At 36.3% G+C, this 18177-nt stretch overlaps 3 protein-coding genes and 1 pseudogene across 3 annotated transcripts; 1 reads left to right on the top strand and 3 right to left on the bottom strand.

Annotated features, from left to right (window-relative positions):
• Positions 1–3024, bottom strand: LOC104741809 (bZIP transcription factor 68-like). Its single transcript, XM_010462730.2, has 13 exons — positions 2835–3024; positions 2369–2562; positions 2229–2288; positions 2072–2146; positions 1716–1805; positions 1567–1626; positions 1316–1485; positions 1143–1197; positions 1028–1058; positions 691–923; positions 538–615; positions 323–448; positions 1–241 (listed from the first exon to the last, which is right to left on the bottom strand). Exons 2-13 carry the CDS (start codon positions 2471–2473, stop codon positions 149–151), a joined length of 1176 nt encoding a protein of 391 aa, XP_010461032.1. The 5' UTR covers positions 2474–2562; positions 2835–3024; the 3' UTR covers positions 1–148.
• Positions 8744–11810, top strand: LOC104741808 (protein IWS1 homolog 2-like). Its single transcript, XM_010462728.1, has 11 exons — positions 8744–8879; positions 9158–9617; positions 9702–9821; positions 9905–10125; positions 10214–10343; positions 10431–10493; positions 10587–10664; positions 10745–10836; positions 10933–10989; positions 11074–11245; positions 11437–11810. The coding sequence occupies exons 1-11, from the start codon at positions 8860–8862 to the stop codon at positions 11533–11535; spliced, it is 1512 nt and encodes a 503-aa protein (XP_010461030.1). The 5' UTR covers positions 8744–8859; the 3' UTR covers positions 11536–11810.
• On the bottom strand, positions 11924–14525 carry LOC104741807 (transmembrane protein 45B-like). Its single transcript, XM_019236176.1, has 3 exons — positions 13400–14525; positions 12962–13323; positions 11924–12460 (listed from the first exon to the last, which is right to left on the bottom strand). Exons 2-3 carry the CDS (start codon positions 13306–13308, stop codon positions 12013–12015), a joined length of 795 nt encoding a protein of 264 aa, XP_019091721.1. The 5' UTR covers positions 13309–13323; positions 13400–14525; the 3' UTR covers positions 11924–12012.
• On the bottom strand, positions 14625–18035 carry LOC109125004 (annotated as a pseudogene).

Genomic DNA, 18177 nt, shown 5'->3' with positions numbered 1-18177 from the left:
TTATTCCTGCTTCCTCCTACTTGAACGCACCATCAAAGGCAAAGCTTATAAAACACTAAAGAAACCACACCAAATCTGGTTCCCAAAATTAAATTAGCTGCTGTTCTTCGGTCAGGCTGAGTTGTTGTTGAAGGAACTACAGAGTGGTCTACGCAACATCCTGACGTGCGCCTCTCTGTGGTTCTTGCTCATTCTTGTTCAACTCTCCTCCTTCCAGTGACGGGACTGACGAAAACTTATTCTGCAAGTACGCGTTATGAGGTAAAACATCAACTCTTGAAATCTATGTTCAACGCAAATTATTGTAATTTCTTATCTTTACCTTGAGAGAGCTATTTTCAGCAACAAGCTCTTCATATTGGCTTTTAAGCTTGTTAATTTCTGCTCTAAGACTTGAGTTTTCTCCATTCAAAACCTCTGCTCGTTGTGCTAGCTCATCACATTCCGCCTTAACACACACAGAAAAGGTTTTGATCATTCATACTCGATAGGCATGACGCTAGAGCGGCTTCAAGATATATGTTTTATGATATATACCTGTTTACGCAACCTGGATCTACGAGCAGATTCCCTATTGGATTGCTTCCGTCTCTGTCGCTTAAGCTCTCTCTCATCCTGAATATTCACCAAAACAGTTAACAAGCTGCTTGAATTAACCGTAAAAGAGAAGTAAGAAGAGGAGACACTTACACAAACTTGTAACCATGGCTGTGATTGGGAACCATCTACTACAACTCCTGGAACTGCTCCAGGAACATTCCCATGACCGCTCCAATAGTCCATTCCGATATTTAGATTTGTTGGCGGGCCTGGAACACCTGTAGCCGACACTGGCATGATCGCGACGGCCTGGCTCACCAGTAGATTACTTCCATTACGGAGTGGTCCATGAGCAGAACCACCACTCTCTGAAGCTGTTTCACCTTAATATACGAAATACGAAAGAGCAATCTCTAAATAAGCAGATTCTAACATTTTAGGTCATAACATGTTACGAGATGAGAATTAAAAAGTTATATTAGCTAACCATCCTTCCCGTTGTGTCTAGAGCCAGAGTCCTACAAAAATCAATACCATGACCATAAACGCTCATTTCCATATGTAATCCAACGTAATGATTTAATGGATTGCTACAAACTTACATTTTGTGAATTTGCATCACTTCCGTCACTTGATCCATCAGAAGCGCTTTCAGCACTGTTAAACCGTGAACAAATCAGACAAATCTATTCAATAACATTATCATTGCTAGCAATCATAAGTATTCAGTATGCCAACACGATTACGATTTTCAAACAAATATGAAGTCACATGCCTTTTAGAACAAGCTCCATTAGCTGATGCTCCTGAGTTTTTTCCAGTTTCATTGTTCTTTCCTATAATCATATTCAAACTCCCCAAGCTTCCTTTTGATCTTTTGATTGGCAATTTTTCCTTCCCATCAGATGGTTTACCATCACCCTCGAGACCACTCCCAGTATTACCCTGAATCGAAAACATTCCTCAAACAAGATCCCATCTGACCCAAACTCTAATAAAAAAAAAATGATAGAAGGGAAAACTCACAGAAGCTTCAGCCATTCCATTAGGAGAAGGCATTGCATAGGGACTATATGGATACGACCCCTGTTGCAGCTAAAGAACATGTTAACAGAAACTACAAAAACATTCACTATTTTGAGTACATAACCGAAGATCCAAAACTGTAACAGTACCGGAGGTAATGAAGGATGTGCGTACATGCCACCTGGAGGATACATCGCAACATACGGATGAGGAGGTGTTCCATAAGGAGGCATCATATGCTACAAAAAGAGAAAAACAATGTCTTGAATTGATGCTACAAACATTACTCAGCACAATTGCTATGGAGAACCTAACGAATTATATATGTTTGAAAAAAAAACTAATCTCAATTAAATCTAGACAAGCGATCAAAATTATATCCCAAGTACGCAAATATCAATAGCAAAAGTTCTGTGAATCGTCAAGTAATCCCCTGAAGCTCCAAAGAATGCTTAAAGTTAAAATCATCTAGACCGGATTAGGTGAGGAAAACAATTGGATTTACCTGAACGCCCCACATATAAGGGTGAGGTTGAGGACTTGATGCTACGTAGCCATGAGGTGGCATCGGAGAAAAACCCTGTTCAACAAGAAACGCATGAGCCACATAACACCTAAATGCAACAAACAAACAAGAAAGACAAAGGAATCTCGTATTAGACCTGGAAACCCGACCAATCTTGAGTAGCCATTCCAGCACTCACAGCAGAAGAAGGTGGTTCCTACAAACAAACAAAAAACATCAAAGCCTTAACACTAAAAGAAACACTTTGCTATACCAAATTTACACACCAATTCAAACCTGTGAAGTCGCAGCAGCGGCAGCAGGAGCAGAAGAAGAAGACGAAGGTGGTGGAGTCTTAGGTTCTTTCTCTTTACCCGATTTCTCCATCTCGCTGCTACCCATTAACCCTTGATCACATTCACCAACTTCTAACCAACCGGTGAACGCTTCTTCACACAAAAACCAGAACAAGTTCTCAAACCTAACAAATCCTGCAAATTAGATGTCACACAGTTGGGTAACTAAAACATTGAACCAATACAGTTCCTAAGCAATTCAACTGATAATCCCAGAAGCTAAAAAGGTCACATTTTTATCTCATGATTCCAAAAAAAGAGCCTAACTTTTAAACTTTAACAATGCTGGAGGAACCAAAATAAGAGACGATAACACAAAATCTAAAGAATTACACCCCCAAAATCTAAAGTCTGAATTTAGAATCTATTTAAACGGAATTGAAACTAGACACAGGTAAAAACTTTACCTGGAGATCTGCAATGTTTGATCAATCTGAGCAAAACCCAGATACGTGAAATGAAGCAAAAAAAGATTTGCAGAAATTGGTAGTGAGATTTGAGAGAATCAAAAGAGAGAATGTTAAGAGTTTTTTCGGTGATTGGTCGTGTCGTGTTTTCTGACGGGGAAGAGGAGGAGGAGGAAGCTGCGTGGCCTTGACAGGGAATATACTATTTTTAAGTAAACCCAAATCTTTATCTTATTTATGAAATTAACCCTGTAAATCTCTGAACAACATTTTTGTAACCACATTTTATATCATTTGTAAAAGTTAAAACTTAACGAGTAGAGGCTTTAACCTCTTCAAGATGAAAATGTATGATGAAAGTTCCTAGATTTGTTAGGATCTGATCGACGACCTATTTCTTATCAGAAATATCGTATCGTATCAAAACCACTCATAAATATGACAACGACTCAAATATCATAACGAAAACAAAGACTCCGTGAACACTAATTCATATAAACGAAATTTTTACTTTAAATACTTTTTTACTAGCCCTGGGCATTCGGTTAATTCGGGTTATTCGGTTCAATATTTTTTTTTTGGGCTATCAAAAAAAAGCTACCGAATTAACGCGAATAAAAAGTTCGGTTCAGATCCTTGGATACTCAGAATTTTTGGTTGGCTTATATTCCATAAAATTAATTCCAAACTGAACCAATTATCAATTCCAAAAAAGAGTTAAAATGTTATCAGTCCAGCGCATCTTTAAATGGGAATGCTTATCTTTTGATGCAAGGGAAGTAATGGAAGGGTATGATTGTTTACTCGCTTTTGATATTACAAGAGAGAAATTTGGAGAGCTTCTTTCTATACCGTTTTCACATGATTTTGGACAGATGGGAAGACTATCTTGTGTTAAAGAAGAGAAACTCGCGGTGTTATATCAGGGATCATATGCATATAAGGTAGAAGGTAGAGATATGGATGACAACTATGATTAAGCCCAATGCGGTGTTGTGGAGCAAATTCTTACCTGTTAATATGGAACCAAAAATGTTCTTATATCCTCTTTCCAGCTATACGACCAGCATCCTCAGTTATAGCCTCCAATGCACCAACTTAAGAGGTTAAGCTATTACAATCACGATTCATATCAACAAAACTTGTTTTAGTGTCTCATGGTCGTTCCTAACATTGTTTCGTGGACCTCGAGAGATCATGGAAAATAAAGACACACATGCATGAGGGACCAAGATTTGAACACTAGCAATAAATCGAAGACAACTTAACAAACCTATTTACTTACTTCTTTTTTATACATTTCCAAACAATTTTCTTTTCATTTTTCGTATAATATGAAGATAAAATATTGACTCAACCTTATATGATATATGAAATTCTCAACTAATAAAACTATATCATATATATACACATTTTTCATTATTTGGTTGAACTCCAAAGGATCAAGTCGACGCATTTATTGGACTGTCTGACTCTATTCTAGTATAGTATGTGTATGTTTTGGAAGAGGGTATTTGAATGCTATATTCAATATTACATTCGTAAATATATTTTAAGTGTTGATGATTTCAATATTGCATAATTTGCATTCCTAAGAGAAACAATTATGAAGACTCTTAACAGTCCCTAAGTCTTTTTTTAGTGAAGCCTGTGAAAGCATCTATATATAATAGCAAACCCACTTTTTCGTGTCATCTTTAATCCAATGGTTGAGATTAGTTTTATTATTCCATCTAACGGTTTAAACTTATTAATGATTCCAACAGTTGCAAGTTTTTGTTCCTTCAAATAATCGTGTCTCTTCCTCGTACCCCATATTTCAAAAATCACACCTTTTAACTTTTCTATCTCTTCGTCTTACCCCAATCTTTTAAGAATCACATCTATTAATTTTTGCACATTTTTGTTTCACATTTTATGTTTTACACCTCTTTTTATTATATATTATAAACTTTTATAGATTACCAAAACAAGTTTCGAATTTATTGTTATCAGAGTATTTTTAAAAATAAAAAATAAATTCAAAGAATTGTTTATTGGAGTGTTTTTAAATTAACATGCATCAATTTCTATATCAAGGTATTTTTATGAACTTGTTAGTGTCTATTCCGAAAAATTGCTTTTGTTCTCTCCTCCATTTCGTTCTCATATATAGATTATAGATTAAGGAAAAGTTTTGTTTTTATTAACTGATATGTTTGTCTTATATTGTCCGTTAGATAATTTACTCAAGATAACACTTAATTTTAATTTCTTCAAGTTAAAGTAGTAGATTAACAAAAGGAAAGGACGTGAGATCAATATATGGGCTGTACTTTTTCTTGTCACGGGATTGAGGCGAGCGACCAAAAAAATCATCGTCACGTCATTCACCATCGTGGCAATTTACATAAGAGTTACGACCATCTGATGTACGAGCAAAGGTTTTGATTTACTTATACCAGATACAACTCAATTTAAATTCGACGTGATAATGAGTGAACTTATTTTAATATACATTATAGTATTTACCAATGTTTTCCCAATAAATAAATCAAACAGAAATAAACCGTCTAACCAAATCGGGTAGCTTAATTATGTTTAAAATATGTATGCAAATAGACTAATCCAAATCGGGAACTTATTTCATCTCATTAAAAACAAAAATAATACATCGTGATAACAAGATAAAAATTATCCGTTGCCAAAAAGACACAAGATAAAATTAGTGAAGTGACGTAATAGGTGATTAGTATAGTACTACACAACGGTCAGTTATGAAACCATACGACCAAAAGGTACAACTCTCTGTTTAAAAAGGTACATCGTTTCAATCATGACTATTAGATATTATATATATATACATTAATATTCTAAAGTTACTAGAACAAAACTCACTATTCCATTAGTCTTTTCTACAGCAACTTCAACCTAACTACACAAATTCCACCGTATAAATATTTATCAAATCTGCAAATGAAACGTGGACAGCAACGCATTTTAGGAAGGGTAATACGAAAATGGGAATTCAGAAATCCAAAAAATGGAAATAAAATTATTAGTTTGAATTTTCTTCTTCTGGATGAGAAGGTAACTTATAACATTCATACAAGTTACTTTTAAAAATGTTTAACATATGATTATTACGTGCGTCTAAACTAAGTTTTTTTATAGGATACAACAACTATTATGGGTTCAATTTATAAACGATATATTGATCGTTACTTACAAAATTTAATCGAAGGAACCATATATTTTCTCAATGATTTGGAAGTATGGCGAGCCGTAGATTATTATAAAATTTCCGACCATGTTTTTACTATACGGTTGAACGACCATTCAAATATATCCCAGATAGAAGATGATACTTTCTCTATTTCTTCAGAAAAATTCAGTTTTCGTAGTTATGATGAACTCATGGATATATCAGATAAAAATATTCGTTTTGAAGGTATGAACTTTCTTAATAAGTTACGTTAGTGCTTCAGTGGCATATGAAATTTTCTAACACAAAGTTCTTAATAATAATATAGAAAATAGTAAAAATAGCATTATACATGTGTCATGATGGCATACATATGTTTAATTTTTGTATGGTTGTGTGAAAATAAAAATGAACTTAATAAGACACCCCATGTCGCTTTTTAATAGATTGAGGCATTGAGCATTATCATACTTGAATTTACAAACCTATTCTAAATGTCTATAATATTAAATAATATATTTTGTCTATCTTTTTACAGATATTATCGGAGTTATAACCGATAAAAAATGATGAACGAATATTCAAGCAATGGAAATGAGAGAATAACTTTAGATATTCAACTGGAAGGGTTTGTTATATACATCCCCTTTTTACTCTATGATTGTTTAATAATAGTTGTCATTAGGAATAGAAGCTACCGTTTCATGTTAATTTTCATTACATTATTAGTAAATTTAATAAAAATAATATGTAACCGAAGAAGCAAAGTTTGAGTTATTTCATCTAACGGTTTAGAATTATAAATGATCATAACAGTTGCAAATTTTTTTTGTTCCAATGATCGTGTTTTTTTGTCATACCCTCATTTTTCAAAAATCACACCTATTAATTTTTACATATTTTTGTTTCACACCTCTATATTTTACAACTCTGTATTTTATATCTCTTTATTTATTATATATAGATTTTTATGGATTATTAAAACAAGTTTAAATTTTATTGTTGTCTGAGTATTATTTTAATTTTAAACTTACAAAGATGATTTTGAACATAGAGGTGTGAAACAAAAATGTGTAAAAATTAATAGGTGCAATTTATGAAAGATGAGGTATTATTGTTTTCTGAGTATTATTGTTTTCTGGGAATGTTTCAATTTATGGATTTTGAAAAGAGTTTTTTTCTTTGAGTATTATTTCACACCTCCAAGTTTTAAAAATTATAAGTATTGTTTTCTTTTAATTTATATATCAACCTTTTAATTTATATATCAACATGATTCACTCATCTTCGTTAAAATTTAGATTGTTTTACATATTGATTCATTCATCTAACTTTTGTTTGGTATCGTTTTCCATTTATACCCGCATCGATCATCTCTTCCAAATATTAATCTAGGTAATTGATTGTGATTTCTATTTTTTCATAGATTTATATGTTTATATATTATAGCAAACTCACTTTTAGGGGTCAATTTAAATATAGCGGATGAGTTTTTTTTTGTTATCTCATCTAATTGTTTAGATTTGTTAATGATCTTAAAAGTTTTAATATTTTGATCCAACAATTGTGTTTCTTCGTCGTACTCCCAGCTTTCAATGTTTACATTTGTTAGATTTCACACATTTTTGTTTTACACGTCTTTGTTTATATATATATGTTTATGGACCTTGAAAATAGTTTTTGTTCTTTGAGTATTGTTTAACATCTTCAAATTTAAAAATTATGAGTATTATTTTCTTTCAATTTATTAATCAACATTAATTCACTCATCTTTGTTAAAAATTTTAGATTGTTTTATTTATAGATTCATTCATCTAACTTTTGTTTGGTGTCGTTTTTCATCTAACACATATTGATCATCTCTTCCAAGTAATAATTTAGGTAATTAATTGTGATTTCTAATTTTTTGTAGATTTATCTTTTTAGTCAATTTAGTTGGTTGCAACTATAAGCTCTTTCTCCCTGATTCTCTTATTATTTTTTTTATAAATTTCGATAGAATAATTATTTAAATTTTATTTTATATGAATATCTTTCAAAATTGATTATCTGAGTATCATTCAGTAAACCTAAATTTATATATCTTTAATATTATTTTCTTCTTTGTCACTGAATTGATTTTTCATTTTTATATATGCAACAAATATTTTATTTAAATGATTTAGTTGATTAATTTTAGTAATTATTTATGATTTTTATACTATACAGTTAAAGAATTACCATAAAGTTTTCATTGGAAATGTGAAATTAATAATGTTAGTCATTTTAAGCTTGTGCGTTACCACCGACATCCTAGTATATATAATGGAAGATATTACTTAAATTCAAATTCGTTATCATCAATCTTAGGACAGTCACCAAGCCCTCTCATGCGTCCAGAGAAGCATATATATAGCCCCCTCAAAGATCGATGTCGGTTTTCCGGATTTAGAACAAACATTTAACAATTTGTGTTTTAAGTATAGATTATCAACGTCCCCAAATTTGGTTTTGAAGACGACACCATTAACATTTACTAAGACTAATCAAGAGTATTTTGTAGTCGGTTTAAACGACAAGTAATTTAGATGTTTTTGTCTCTTTTTGACTAAAGGAGAGTTGACTTTGCTAACAGTTAACACTACCAAGTCAATACGATTTAATGCTTACTGTGAGAATTGATGACGTGGCGAGATCTAAACTGTCGAATCATTCTTCAATCGAGACCGTCGGATTATCTCAATAGAAACGATCCCAATTCTTTTCTTCCGTACTCCTCTTCTCTCCCTCTCACGACACAACTCGAAGATCAAAAAGTTCGTGAATTATCTCTGTTGAATCATTTCTAGAAGCTGAGATTAAATGGGTTTCGAGGATGATCCGTAAGTTCTTCTTCTTTCTCTTCAATTCGAAATTTTTAGCTTTGTTTTGTAGATCAAAAATCTCAGCTTCATCCCCCTTTGATTGAATCTAGGGTTACCGAAATCAATCTCTTCGTCTTCGATTTATTTTTCTAATTTCGATTTCGATTTGATTAGAAAAGAGTATTTTGTTTCATGGGCATACGTAAAGCTTCATTTTTTAAATCCTTCTGTGTTTCAGATTCATACCCTTTTTTTTTTTAGTGTTGAATAGATTGTTTTGCATTTTTTTTTCCCAGGTACCGTGATGTTGATGGAGAGCCAATAGTGGACTTTGATGATATTGGAAACGATCGTGAGCCATCTACAGAGCCACTTCAGGACTTTGATGAAGACTTGGCTGATGATATGGGAGATTGGGATGTTGATGGGACACAAACGCATGGTTATGATAACGATAAAGTAGCCAAACCGAGGAAGAGGTTGGTGAAGAAATCGTCTAGTGAACGTACTATCGATGTTCCTGAATTGATTGATGAGGAGGTGGATGATGCGGAGTTCGATGAGTTCATGGAAGGAAGAAGAGGAGGAAGAGGTGGTACTGATTATGATGATAAGGTTGGTAGGAAGAGGAAGAAGGAGAAAGATCGAAGTAGTAGTGGTAGTGGGAAGGATAAAAGGCATAAGTTCCCAAACCGTGGCGAGAGGAAGTCAGATGAGATTGATGAGATGTGGAAATCTATTGCCCATAACCCAGAGGTGCACCACTTTGGCTATACTTCTGAGATTGCAGACAGAAGTTTGTGTTTTTCATCTTATTAAAGTGTTTTGTTTATGTTATAGAATGATGAAGAAGGTGTTAGGACTATGGATGACGATAATTTCATTGACGATACTGGTTTGGATCCTTCTGAGAGGTATGGAGGTGACGCTGGAGACCGTTCTCCAACCCATTATCCTCAGGTATGACTAGGGTCTTGAATTATTAATCTCTGGATCTAGCTTTTTGTTTGATGTTACATAATATTTTTGTTATGAAAAAACAGGCAGATGAGGGTGAGGACGATGATGAGGTAAATAACCTTTTCAAAATGGGGAAGAAAAAGAAAAAGACGGAAAGAAATCCTGCTGAAGTCGCTCTCTTGGTTGAAAATGTGATGGCTGAGCTTGAGCTCACTGCCGAGGAAGATGCAGAACTTAATAGACAAGGGAAGCCTGCTATCAACAAGCTTAAGAAACTATCGCTTCTTACCGATGTACTTGGAAAGTAAGTTGCAAATTTACTGTTAGCCTATACACTACACTCTCTTCCTAACAATCTGTTTTGTAATAACGCATAATCGTTCTTTATCCAGGAAGCAGCTTCAAACAGAATTCCTGGACCATGGTGTTTTAACTCTGTTGAAGAATTGGCTTGAGCCTCTTCCAGATGGAAGCTTGCCAAATATAAACATCCGTGCAGCTATTCTAAGAGTTCTTACTGATGTAGGCTCCTGTTTCTCTGTAAAGAGATTTTTTGCGTGGTTTTGACCCTTTCTAGCTCTTTTATTCATTCCTGACTTTGTCTTGCAGTTTCCAATTGACTTGGATCAGTTCGATAGAAGGGAGCAATTGAAAAAGAGTGGGCTTGGAAAGGTTAGGATACATTTACCTGATACAAATTGACAAATCGGTATGTAGGAATTTATATACCCAGCCAGGAACTTAAATTTGTTCTGGCTTTGGCAGGTCATTATGTTCTTATCAAAGTCTGAAGAGGAAACTAATTCCAACAGACGACTTGCTAAGGATTTGGTTGATAAATGGGTAAACATCTTTTTTTCAATAGCTCCGATCGCTTGAAACGAATTCCAACCATTTGCTCACTATATACTTTGATGTTGCAGTCTCGTCCGATTTTCAATAAGAGTACTAGGTTTGAGGACATGAGAAATCTCGATGAAGATAGAGTTCCCTATAGAAGGCCACCAGTGAAGAAGTATATCCCAAAACGCTACATTATATTCAATTTCACTCGCTTTCACATTTCATATACTGATTCGTAGCTTCTCTTGTTCTACTGGGGTTCACATAGACCTACCAACAAAGCAACAGTGGAGTCAAGAGATGGTGACTTCGACTTGGAAATTCGGTATGCAGAAAAAATCTTCTGAGTTTGTGGATATATGAACTTCTATGTTTTAACACTAGTCATTGTTTGTTGATATATATTTAGGGAACGTAAATCGGGTCTGACTTCGGGTCAGAGTTCAAGGGGAGACAGGCAAATGACGATGAGGCCGGAAGCAACCCCATTGGACTTTTTGATCCGTCCTCAATCCAAGATTGACCCGGATGAGATCAGAGCCCGTGCGAAACAGGTTTCTCAGGACCAGCGTCGGGTCAAGGTAAAATACTTTTACCAGTTATCTGTTATATATGGCAGACAAAACACCATATAGTTTAAGTACATATTTGGTATGGATAACATTTAGACTTGGGACCTGTATACAACCAAAATCGTTGTTGTCATAGTATATAAACAAAAACCTATTGCTGCTCTTTTATAGCCCTTGAGCTGGCTCTGTGTTAATTGCAGATGAACAAGAAACTTCAACAGCTAAAAGGAACAAAGAAGAAGCGGTTGCAAGCCACGAAGGTGAGCGTGGAAGGTCGAGGTATGATCAAGTACCTATAGAGAGGTTGCAACCAGGCCGGACCATCGAGCCACAATGGAACTGGCTCTTCTATCTTATTATCTTCCAAGTTTGATTGGGTCAGTGTTTAAAGGTCTTCGAGGTGAAGTCAAAGACTTGAAGGCATTGGGGTTTATACGTATTTGTACTCTTCTATATATGGTTTGCTTGGAGCTCTAATGTAATGGGGGGTGAAAAACTTTGTTCGTCACTTTCTTCTTGTGAGCAGAAAAAAATATTCTTATATTTTGATAATGAATTTTCAATTTTCAATAAAGTTACGAGTTTATATTTTCTTTAAATCAATGAGCCTCTTCCTATTTACTTTTCGAGCTTGAACACTAAATAACCCAAAATTGGCTTGTTGTTATTTGCAGACACAAATGCAGCAAAAAAAAAGAAGTCAATTTCTTTATATCTTTCTGAAACTCTGTAACAATGAAAAGAACAAATTTTCTAATTACTACTTGCTAAGTGTCTCATCTACTCGCTCCATATTTTGAAGCTGCAAAAACATATGAACCCACAACGCAGGCAAGAACAGCAAGAACCAAAGAGAAGAGCTGAAAATTAGCTAGAAACTCTCCAGAGACTTCAGAGTCGACTGATCTGCAAACTACAGAGTTTTGTTTTAAACTGCAGCCTTCAGGCATCATAGGGCCATAGAGAGTGAAAGCTGTCTGATAAAACCAGAGGCCTTGGAGAGTCATTGCAATGCCATTGCATAGATCTACTGGGAAGCTCGTAGGGCAGATTGCTCCTGCGATTGAGGAGATGACACAGAGACCGATGAGAAAGACAAGGAGGAGATGATAATAACCTTCAAGACCTTTGTGACTTGTGGAGTGGAAGAAGAAGAGAAGACATTCTGCTGTAAAAGCTGTTGCAGCAACTAGACACAGAGCTTCTTGTGGCAGAGGAAGTAACCTATGACAAATATGAAGCATCACAGTGAATATATTGGTTCATATAAATCCATATCTCTATCCATTTCAATATTTACTAAAAACAACTTTCGAGCTCTCAAAATCACCAAAGGTCTAGCCCAAATTCAAAGCTAATATACCAATCTTTATGATCTATTGATAACTGAATCAATTTATCAATGATCAAGATCCATCTTTAGGATTGTTTTCATCTAAACTAAGTCAAGAATCACTAATAAACCACTTTTGTATACTCAAAATCAACAAGAATCCAACCTAACTCTACAGATATATACCAATCTTGCATCTCAATGAATCTATTAATAATCGAATCATTTTATCAAACGATCTTGATCCATTTCTAGGATCGTTTTTCATCGAAATTTAAGTCAAGAATCATTGAAAACCCAACTTTTGACTTTTCAAATCACAATAGTTCCAACCCTATAACTAATTAACTAACATTGACATAAATGGTATCAACTAAACAATCATTCAATACCTTGTTTTCTCGGAGAGCAGAGCAATAAATCCGAGCATGAAGAACATGAGAAGCATCCCAGAGTGCTCGAAATCATTCATGTGGGAAGGATTCAGAACACCATTAACAAAGAACTTGAGATGAGTTGAGTACAAAAACTCGATGCACAAGTCAATGAATGAGCCAATGGTAACAACGTAAAGCTCCAAGTACTTGATCCTATCGTTAAAACCAGGAACAGGGTGCCAAACTCGAACCCGAAATGAACTAGGATTCGATATGAACCGAACAACTGAGCTCCAAATGTGCCATACTCCAACCACTAAGAACAATGTACCTGGGAAAGCATGACCCTTGAAAGATCCCATCTGTCTTTCAGATTCCTGATCAAGAGAAAAGCAATAAGAACAAGTTCAAGCTACAGATTCTAAAACTCATGATCCAAAGAGAAGAGTATACCCCTGTAAGAAAATTGCAGATCAGATTCCTTCTTCTTCTTCTTCTCTTATGGGTTTCGATCAAAGATAAAACCAACTCTTCAACAAAGTCAGAGTCGTCGATGAAAACGAGAGAGAGAACAAACAGATTGGGTCAAAGTAGCTAGAAAGTAGAAACTTCACTCAAATTTTAATTTCCGTGGAAGACTAAAAGATTGGTTGTTCTCAACGTGAAGGAAACTCAGAAAACAACAAAACCCAGAGAACAAAAATGGAAACTTTAGATCAGAAGAACGTAAAAATCTAAACTTTTCCACAGAAAGTAATGATTTGGATCAACCTGGACAGAAACAAAAATTCTCAAAAGAGGGTTAAAAATGAAACCTTTTTTGGGGTTTGAGGAGAGTAATAATAGCTCAATGATAGAGAAAGATTAATACTAATAAAACTCATCTCTCTCTCTCTCTCACATGTCAAATGCGTTTTGATGAGAGAGCATTTTTTAGAATCTGATCTCTCCTCATCAAAGATAATGTTTTTTTTCTTTTTAATTTGGTCCATAAACTAATCACATTTAGTAAAACACTTTACCAAATAAAAAGCAAAAGATCTCTTTTACACCTTACCATATATACCTGTCACAATTTGACGAAGTGCTTTGGAAAAAAAAATATATACAGTATATAGTTTTCCGATGTGTATTCCGACGAATTCTCCGGCAAATGTATGGAGCTGGATCTGATAATCAACGCTTTGGATCCGTTGAGTCTTGAGTGGATCATTCCTATGTTTGATTCTATTTCTAACCATTTTGGTTTCTTGTTCTTGATTTGGCCACCGGATTCGTAAGAACAATAGGAGATTCTGAATTGACTCGATTTTGATTCTCAAAATCTACAGATATATGTATCTGTAAAAATCGTGTCAATCCAAAAGCTCCTCTTGTTCTTGAAGAAAAAGCCTCACAACAAGAAGTCTGAAGAAAGCTTCAAGAACATATCTGACAAGTCAAAAAGTGGAGCGAACACTGTTACTGATCATTATTACTGTAAGTCTTTTGTGACATGTTTGTTCTTTTGTTGATGCACTGTACAAATTGTTAGCCCCAGATTTTAGTTGACAGGAACGAAAGATAAAACTCGAAAATGTCGTTGTTTTGCAGTGTTTATATTATATTGTGTGTGCACAAAAAAAAAAAAAAAAAAAAGATTATATTGTATATATCCCTTTTGGGTTGCTTTTGGATCTCATTTCAAACTATTTTGTATTGATGATGAAACCTTTTAAGGTCTTTTAGACAGATTCTGAGAGAATGAGGATCTATAATTCATCATTATCCTGTATGTTCAATGCAAATTTAATCGACTGAAGATCATGTAGAACATCATGGACCCCTTTGCTTAGATTCTCGAACTGTTGCTTTGGTATCTGATATGTCACTACACCATCTTCGCCAACTTGCTCCTGCACAGTCACCATCTCTTCCAGTAACTTGTTAGCCTTGCTGATATCCCCGAGTTGAGTTTTTCTCGGTGATTCTTGATTGGAAACTGTGATGCTTGTGTCAGTATTTCTCTTCGCAGCAGAATTGTCTCCAGATGATGAATTACCACACGAGTTGACATTCTCTGAGGGTCTTGGTGACTTCTTTCTCGTTGAAGAAGGAGAGCCGGAAACAGATGGGGACGTGGTCTTTTCTTTTGAAACCCGGGGGTGTGGGGGGTTGTTGTTACCACGCGAATTGAAAGCTTCAGGAGTTCTTGGTTGCTTCATCCTCGTTGAAGAAGGAGAACCAGATAAAGAAGATGACCTGTACGGTTCTTTTGAAACTCGCGGGCTTGGGGGATTTGTGTGACCACGAGAGTTAACAGCTTCAGGAGATCTTGGTGACTTCCTCTTTAAATGAGAACCATGAAAATTTGGTGACGTGTTCGATTCTTTTGAAACTCGTGAGCTTGTGGTATTGTGGTGCGTTCTGTAGTTCTCTCGCATTGGAGGAAGAGGAACAGAGGATGTATGTCTTGGAACCCGAGGAGAAGAGCTCGATCCTTTGGCTAAGTCTGCTACCCGAGGTAACATTCTTGGTTTTTTGACAGGAGAACCTGTTATAAAAAAAGCAAGACGTCAATCCAGAAACAAGGGAATCAACAGTGAGACCTGAACATGAGAGCATATCATTTTACCGCTTGGCTTTGGCGACAACGTATGTGCCTTGGATGGAGATCTCCCAGGAGAGCTAGGAAGCTGAAACGTGACATGACCCTGACTCCTTGTTCCCCCCGAGCCCCTGAGAGCTCCCTTAAGATCCTTAACATCATCCGCTGCTCTTCCCGAGCTTCTATCAGGACTCTTTGCTGATCTAGGTGATGATCTCTGAACCGATTTAGGCTTATCAGAGCTCCCATCAGGGCTCTTGGTCGATCGAGCTGATGACGTCTGAACACATTCAGGCTTATCAGAACTTCTATCCGGGCTCTTTTTCGGTTTAGGTGATGATCTCTGAACCCATTCAGGCTTCTTTAAAGGATGCTTAGTTGCTAGCTCTGAACCTGTGAGACTCCCTGCATAGCTACTATTTTCATGGCTACGACCATCTGCTCTACTCACCTCGATCCTTGATCCAGTAACAGAAGTCTCTATTTTTGTCTCCGTTTCCCTCTTCTTTACCACTTCTTGACCTTTTCCCTCAGCTTTTGCAGCTGATGTTTTCCACTTCCCTGGAGAAAGAGATATTGCCTTTGTTTCGGTTGTTACAGCCGCTGTTGTAGTCACTTGTTTCTGCTTTGGATGTGAAGCCCAAAGCATGTGAGAAATTTTCTTGGCCTCAGACTGCAACACCGCAACAGAAGGCTTCCACCACCGAATGTACCGAACCGTTACATCAGCCTCATGGAGTCGGGCAGGAAAGCAACATTCCATCAGCAATCGGACGGATATAATCTTTCCAGGCCAATTCCGGCGTCTCAGTTCTAGCTGGAACTACGCCGGGAACATCCTGATCATAACCAAACTGCAATGCCACACGGTGAGGATGATAACGTTCAATGCAATCTAAACCAACCAGTTTAGCGAACCTCAAACACCGACCAAAGGCTACAACAGTCTCATCAGATTTTACACGAACCCAACAGTCATCTTCCACATAAAACTTTGGGAACTTGAAGTTATTCACAGGCTTTGTGTATGGACGATAGTCAAAACTCTCTTTGGCCGAGTCCAAAACCGCTCTGATATCCTCAGGGTAGCCGTACACATCCTGACCACCACCATGATGATGCCAACGCGCTATCCGTGGTTCACCAGGCTTTAACTGACTTGGCTGGCCTGGTGGCTGCAACGCCATGAATCTCTCTAAAGCCCAAACCTGCACAAACTGAAACGGAGACTTCACCACCATTGTCTGTTTCTCACTACCACCATTGAGATGCTCTTTCAAAACACCGAGATCCCCGTAAATCCTAGCTAAAACAGCCGGAGCTAGAGCCAACCTAACTCCCTGAGCAAGCTGAATCGCAGCCGGAAACAACTTCTCTCTCAACACATCACCTGAACTAGGGAAAACGAAACGCGAGAGCCACGAAACCATAAACGCCTCATGCTCAATATCACTCCCCGAGTTCATCATATCTTTCATCCAAGAGCTAACACCACATCTCTTCTCCAAATTCGCCTCGATCCCACGCTTAGCCGCCTTCATCTTCTCCTCCACTTCCTTCATACCTCCTCGTTTAACCGGAGCCAAAGCATTGTTCCCTGTAACAGAGAAACCACCAAGAACAATCATATCCTCCAACGTCACCGTCGCTTCTCCCCAAGGGAACATAAACGTGTTCGTCTCAACACACCATTTCTCAATCAACGCCATAACCAAATCATCATGCCTCTTAATCTGATACCTAGACGACAAAATCGCCTCGTAAACTCCAGATTTCTTCCACACCGTCTCGTGTAACTCAGCCATCGCATTCACCCATTCGATCCAGTTCAACGACGGAGATCCCCAACCGGAAAACGAGACCTTCGCCTCCAGATCAAACCCTCCCGGTCTACACACGAACGCATCGAGAGGGAGTTCGAAGATACCGTCGTCGAGAATTGACGTCGTCGTGTAGTTTAAAAACCTCGCCGTCCGTAGAATTTCGAATTTCTCACCGTCGGGACACATCAAAGCTTCTCTGACTTGAACAATTTGTTCATCCTCTTGATCTGAAGATCCTCGAGACTCATCCATTTTATCTAGGGTCAAAAGAGAACAAAATTCACAAAGGGGAAAAGATTAACAACACAAAATCTTCGTCTCCGCCGAGTCTATTGCCGGAGAATCTTCGAATTTTCCGGCGGAAGTAACCGGCACGTCGACCTCAGAAAATTTCCCGCTTTAACAGCAGAGACGAAAAAGAAAGAAAAAAAAAATTAGAATGTTTTAAGAAAAAAAAAAAAGCAAATAAAAATTTTAAAAACTATTTATAAGAAAGAAAGCTTCGCCGTAGAGATGTTGTATTGTATATAATCAATCATACAACGGCTCTAAATTTACAGAGTTTTTTTTTTTTTTTGATCTAACGGCGGCTGAGGAGCTTTGCTTTAATGGCAGGCAGGATGTATACTGCAATTGATGTGACATTGTATCTTCTTCCTTTTTTTTGGGTCAATTACAGAAGTTTTATCAAGAAAATTATTATTGTTTACAGCTATGAGCTGACTTGAAAAGAAAATGAAAAAAAAAAAAAAAAAAGTAGTTTGCAGATAATAGTGATCGAATTAGCAAAACCAACTTTCAGATTGAAAAAAAAAAAAAAA

Source organism: Camelina sativa, chromosome 14, assembly GCF_000633955.1.
Source record: "Camelina sativa cultivar DH55 chromosome 14, Cs, whole genome shotgun sequence".
Taxonomy (NCBI): Eukaryota; Viridiplantae; Streptophyta; class Magnoliopsida; order Brassicales; family Brassicaceae; genus Camelina; species Camelina sativa.
Note: the sequence above shows the minus strand (reverse complement) of the source record. Positions and strands in the feature narration are given on the sequence as shown.

Coding starts and splice junctions, on each gene's coding strand:
- LOC104741809 (XM_010462730.2), bottom strand. CDS start 2,473: ATGGGTAGCAGCGAGATGGAGAAATCGGGTAAAGAGAAAGAACCTAAG. Junction 1,198..1,315: donor AATGGAGCTTGTTCTAAAAG/GCATGTGACTTC, acceptor ACGGTTTAACAG/TGCTGAAAGCGCTTCTGATG. Junction 924..1,027: donor TAGACACAACGGGAAGGATG/GTTAGCTAATAT, acceptor TCGTATATTAAG/GTGAAACAGCTTCAGAGAGT.
- LOC104741808 (XM_010462728.1), top strand. CDS start 8,860: ATGGGTTTCGAGGATGATCC. Junction 8,880..9,157: donor ATGGGTTTCGAGGATGATCC/GTAAGTTCTTCT, acceptor TTTTTTTCCCAG/GTACCGTGATGTTGATGGAG. Junction 10,494..10,586: donor AAAAGAGTGGGCTTGGAAAG/GTTAGGATACAT, acceptor TGGCTTTGGCAG/GTCATTATGTTCTTATCAAA.
- LOC104741807 (XM_019236176.1), bottom strand. CDS start 13,308: ATGGGATCTTTCAAGGGTCATGCTTTCCCAGGTACATTGTTCTTAGTG. Junction 12,461..12,961: donor CTGCTCTCCGAGAAAACAAG/GTATTGAATGAT, acceptor TATTTGTCATAG/GTTACTTCCTCTGCCACAAG.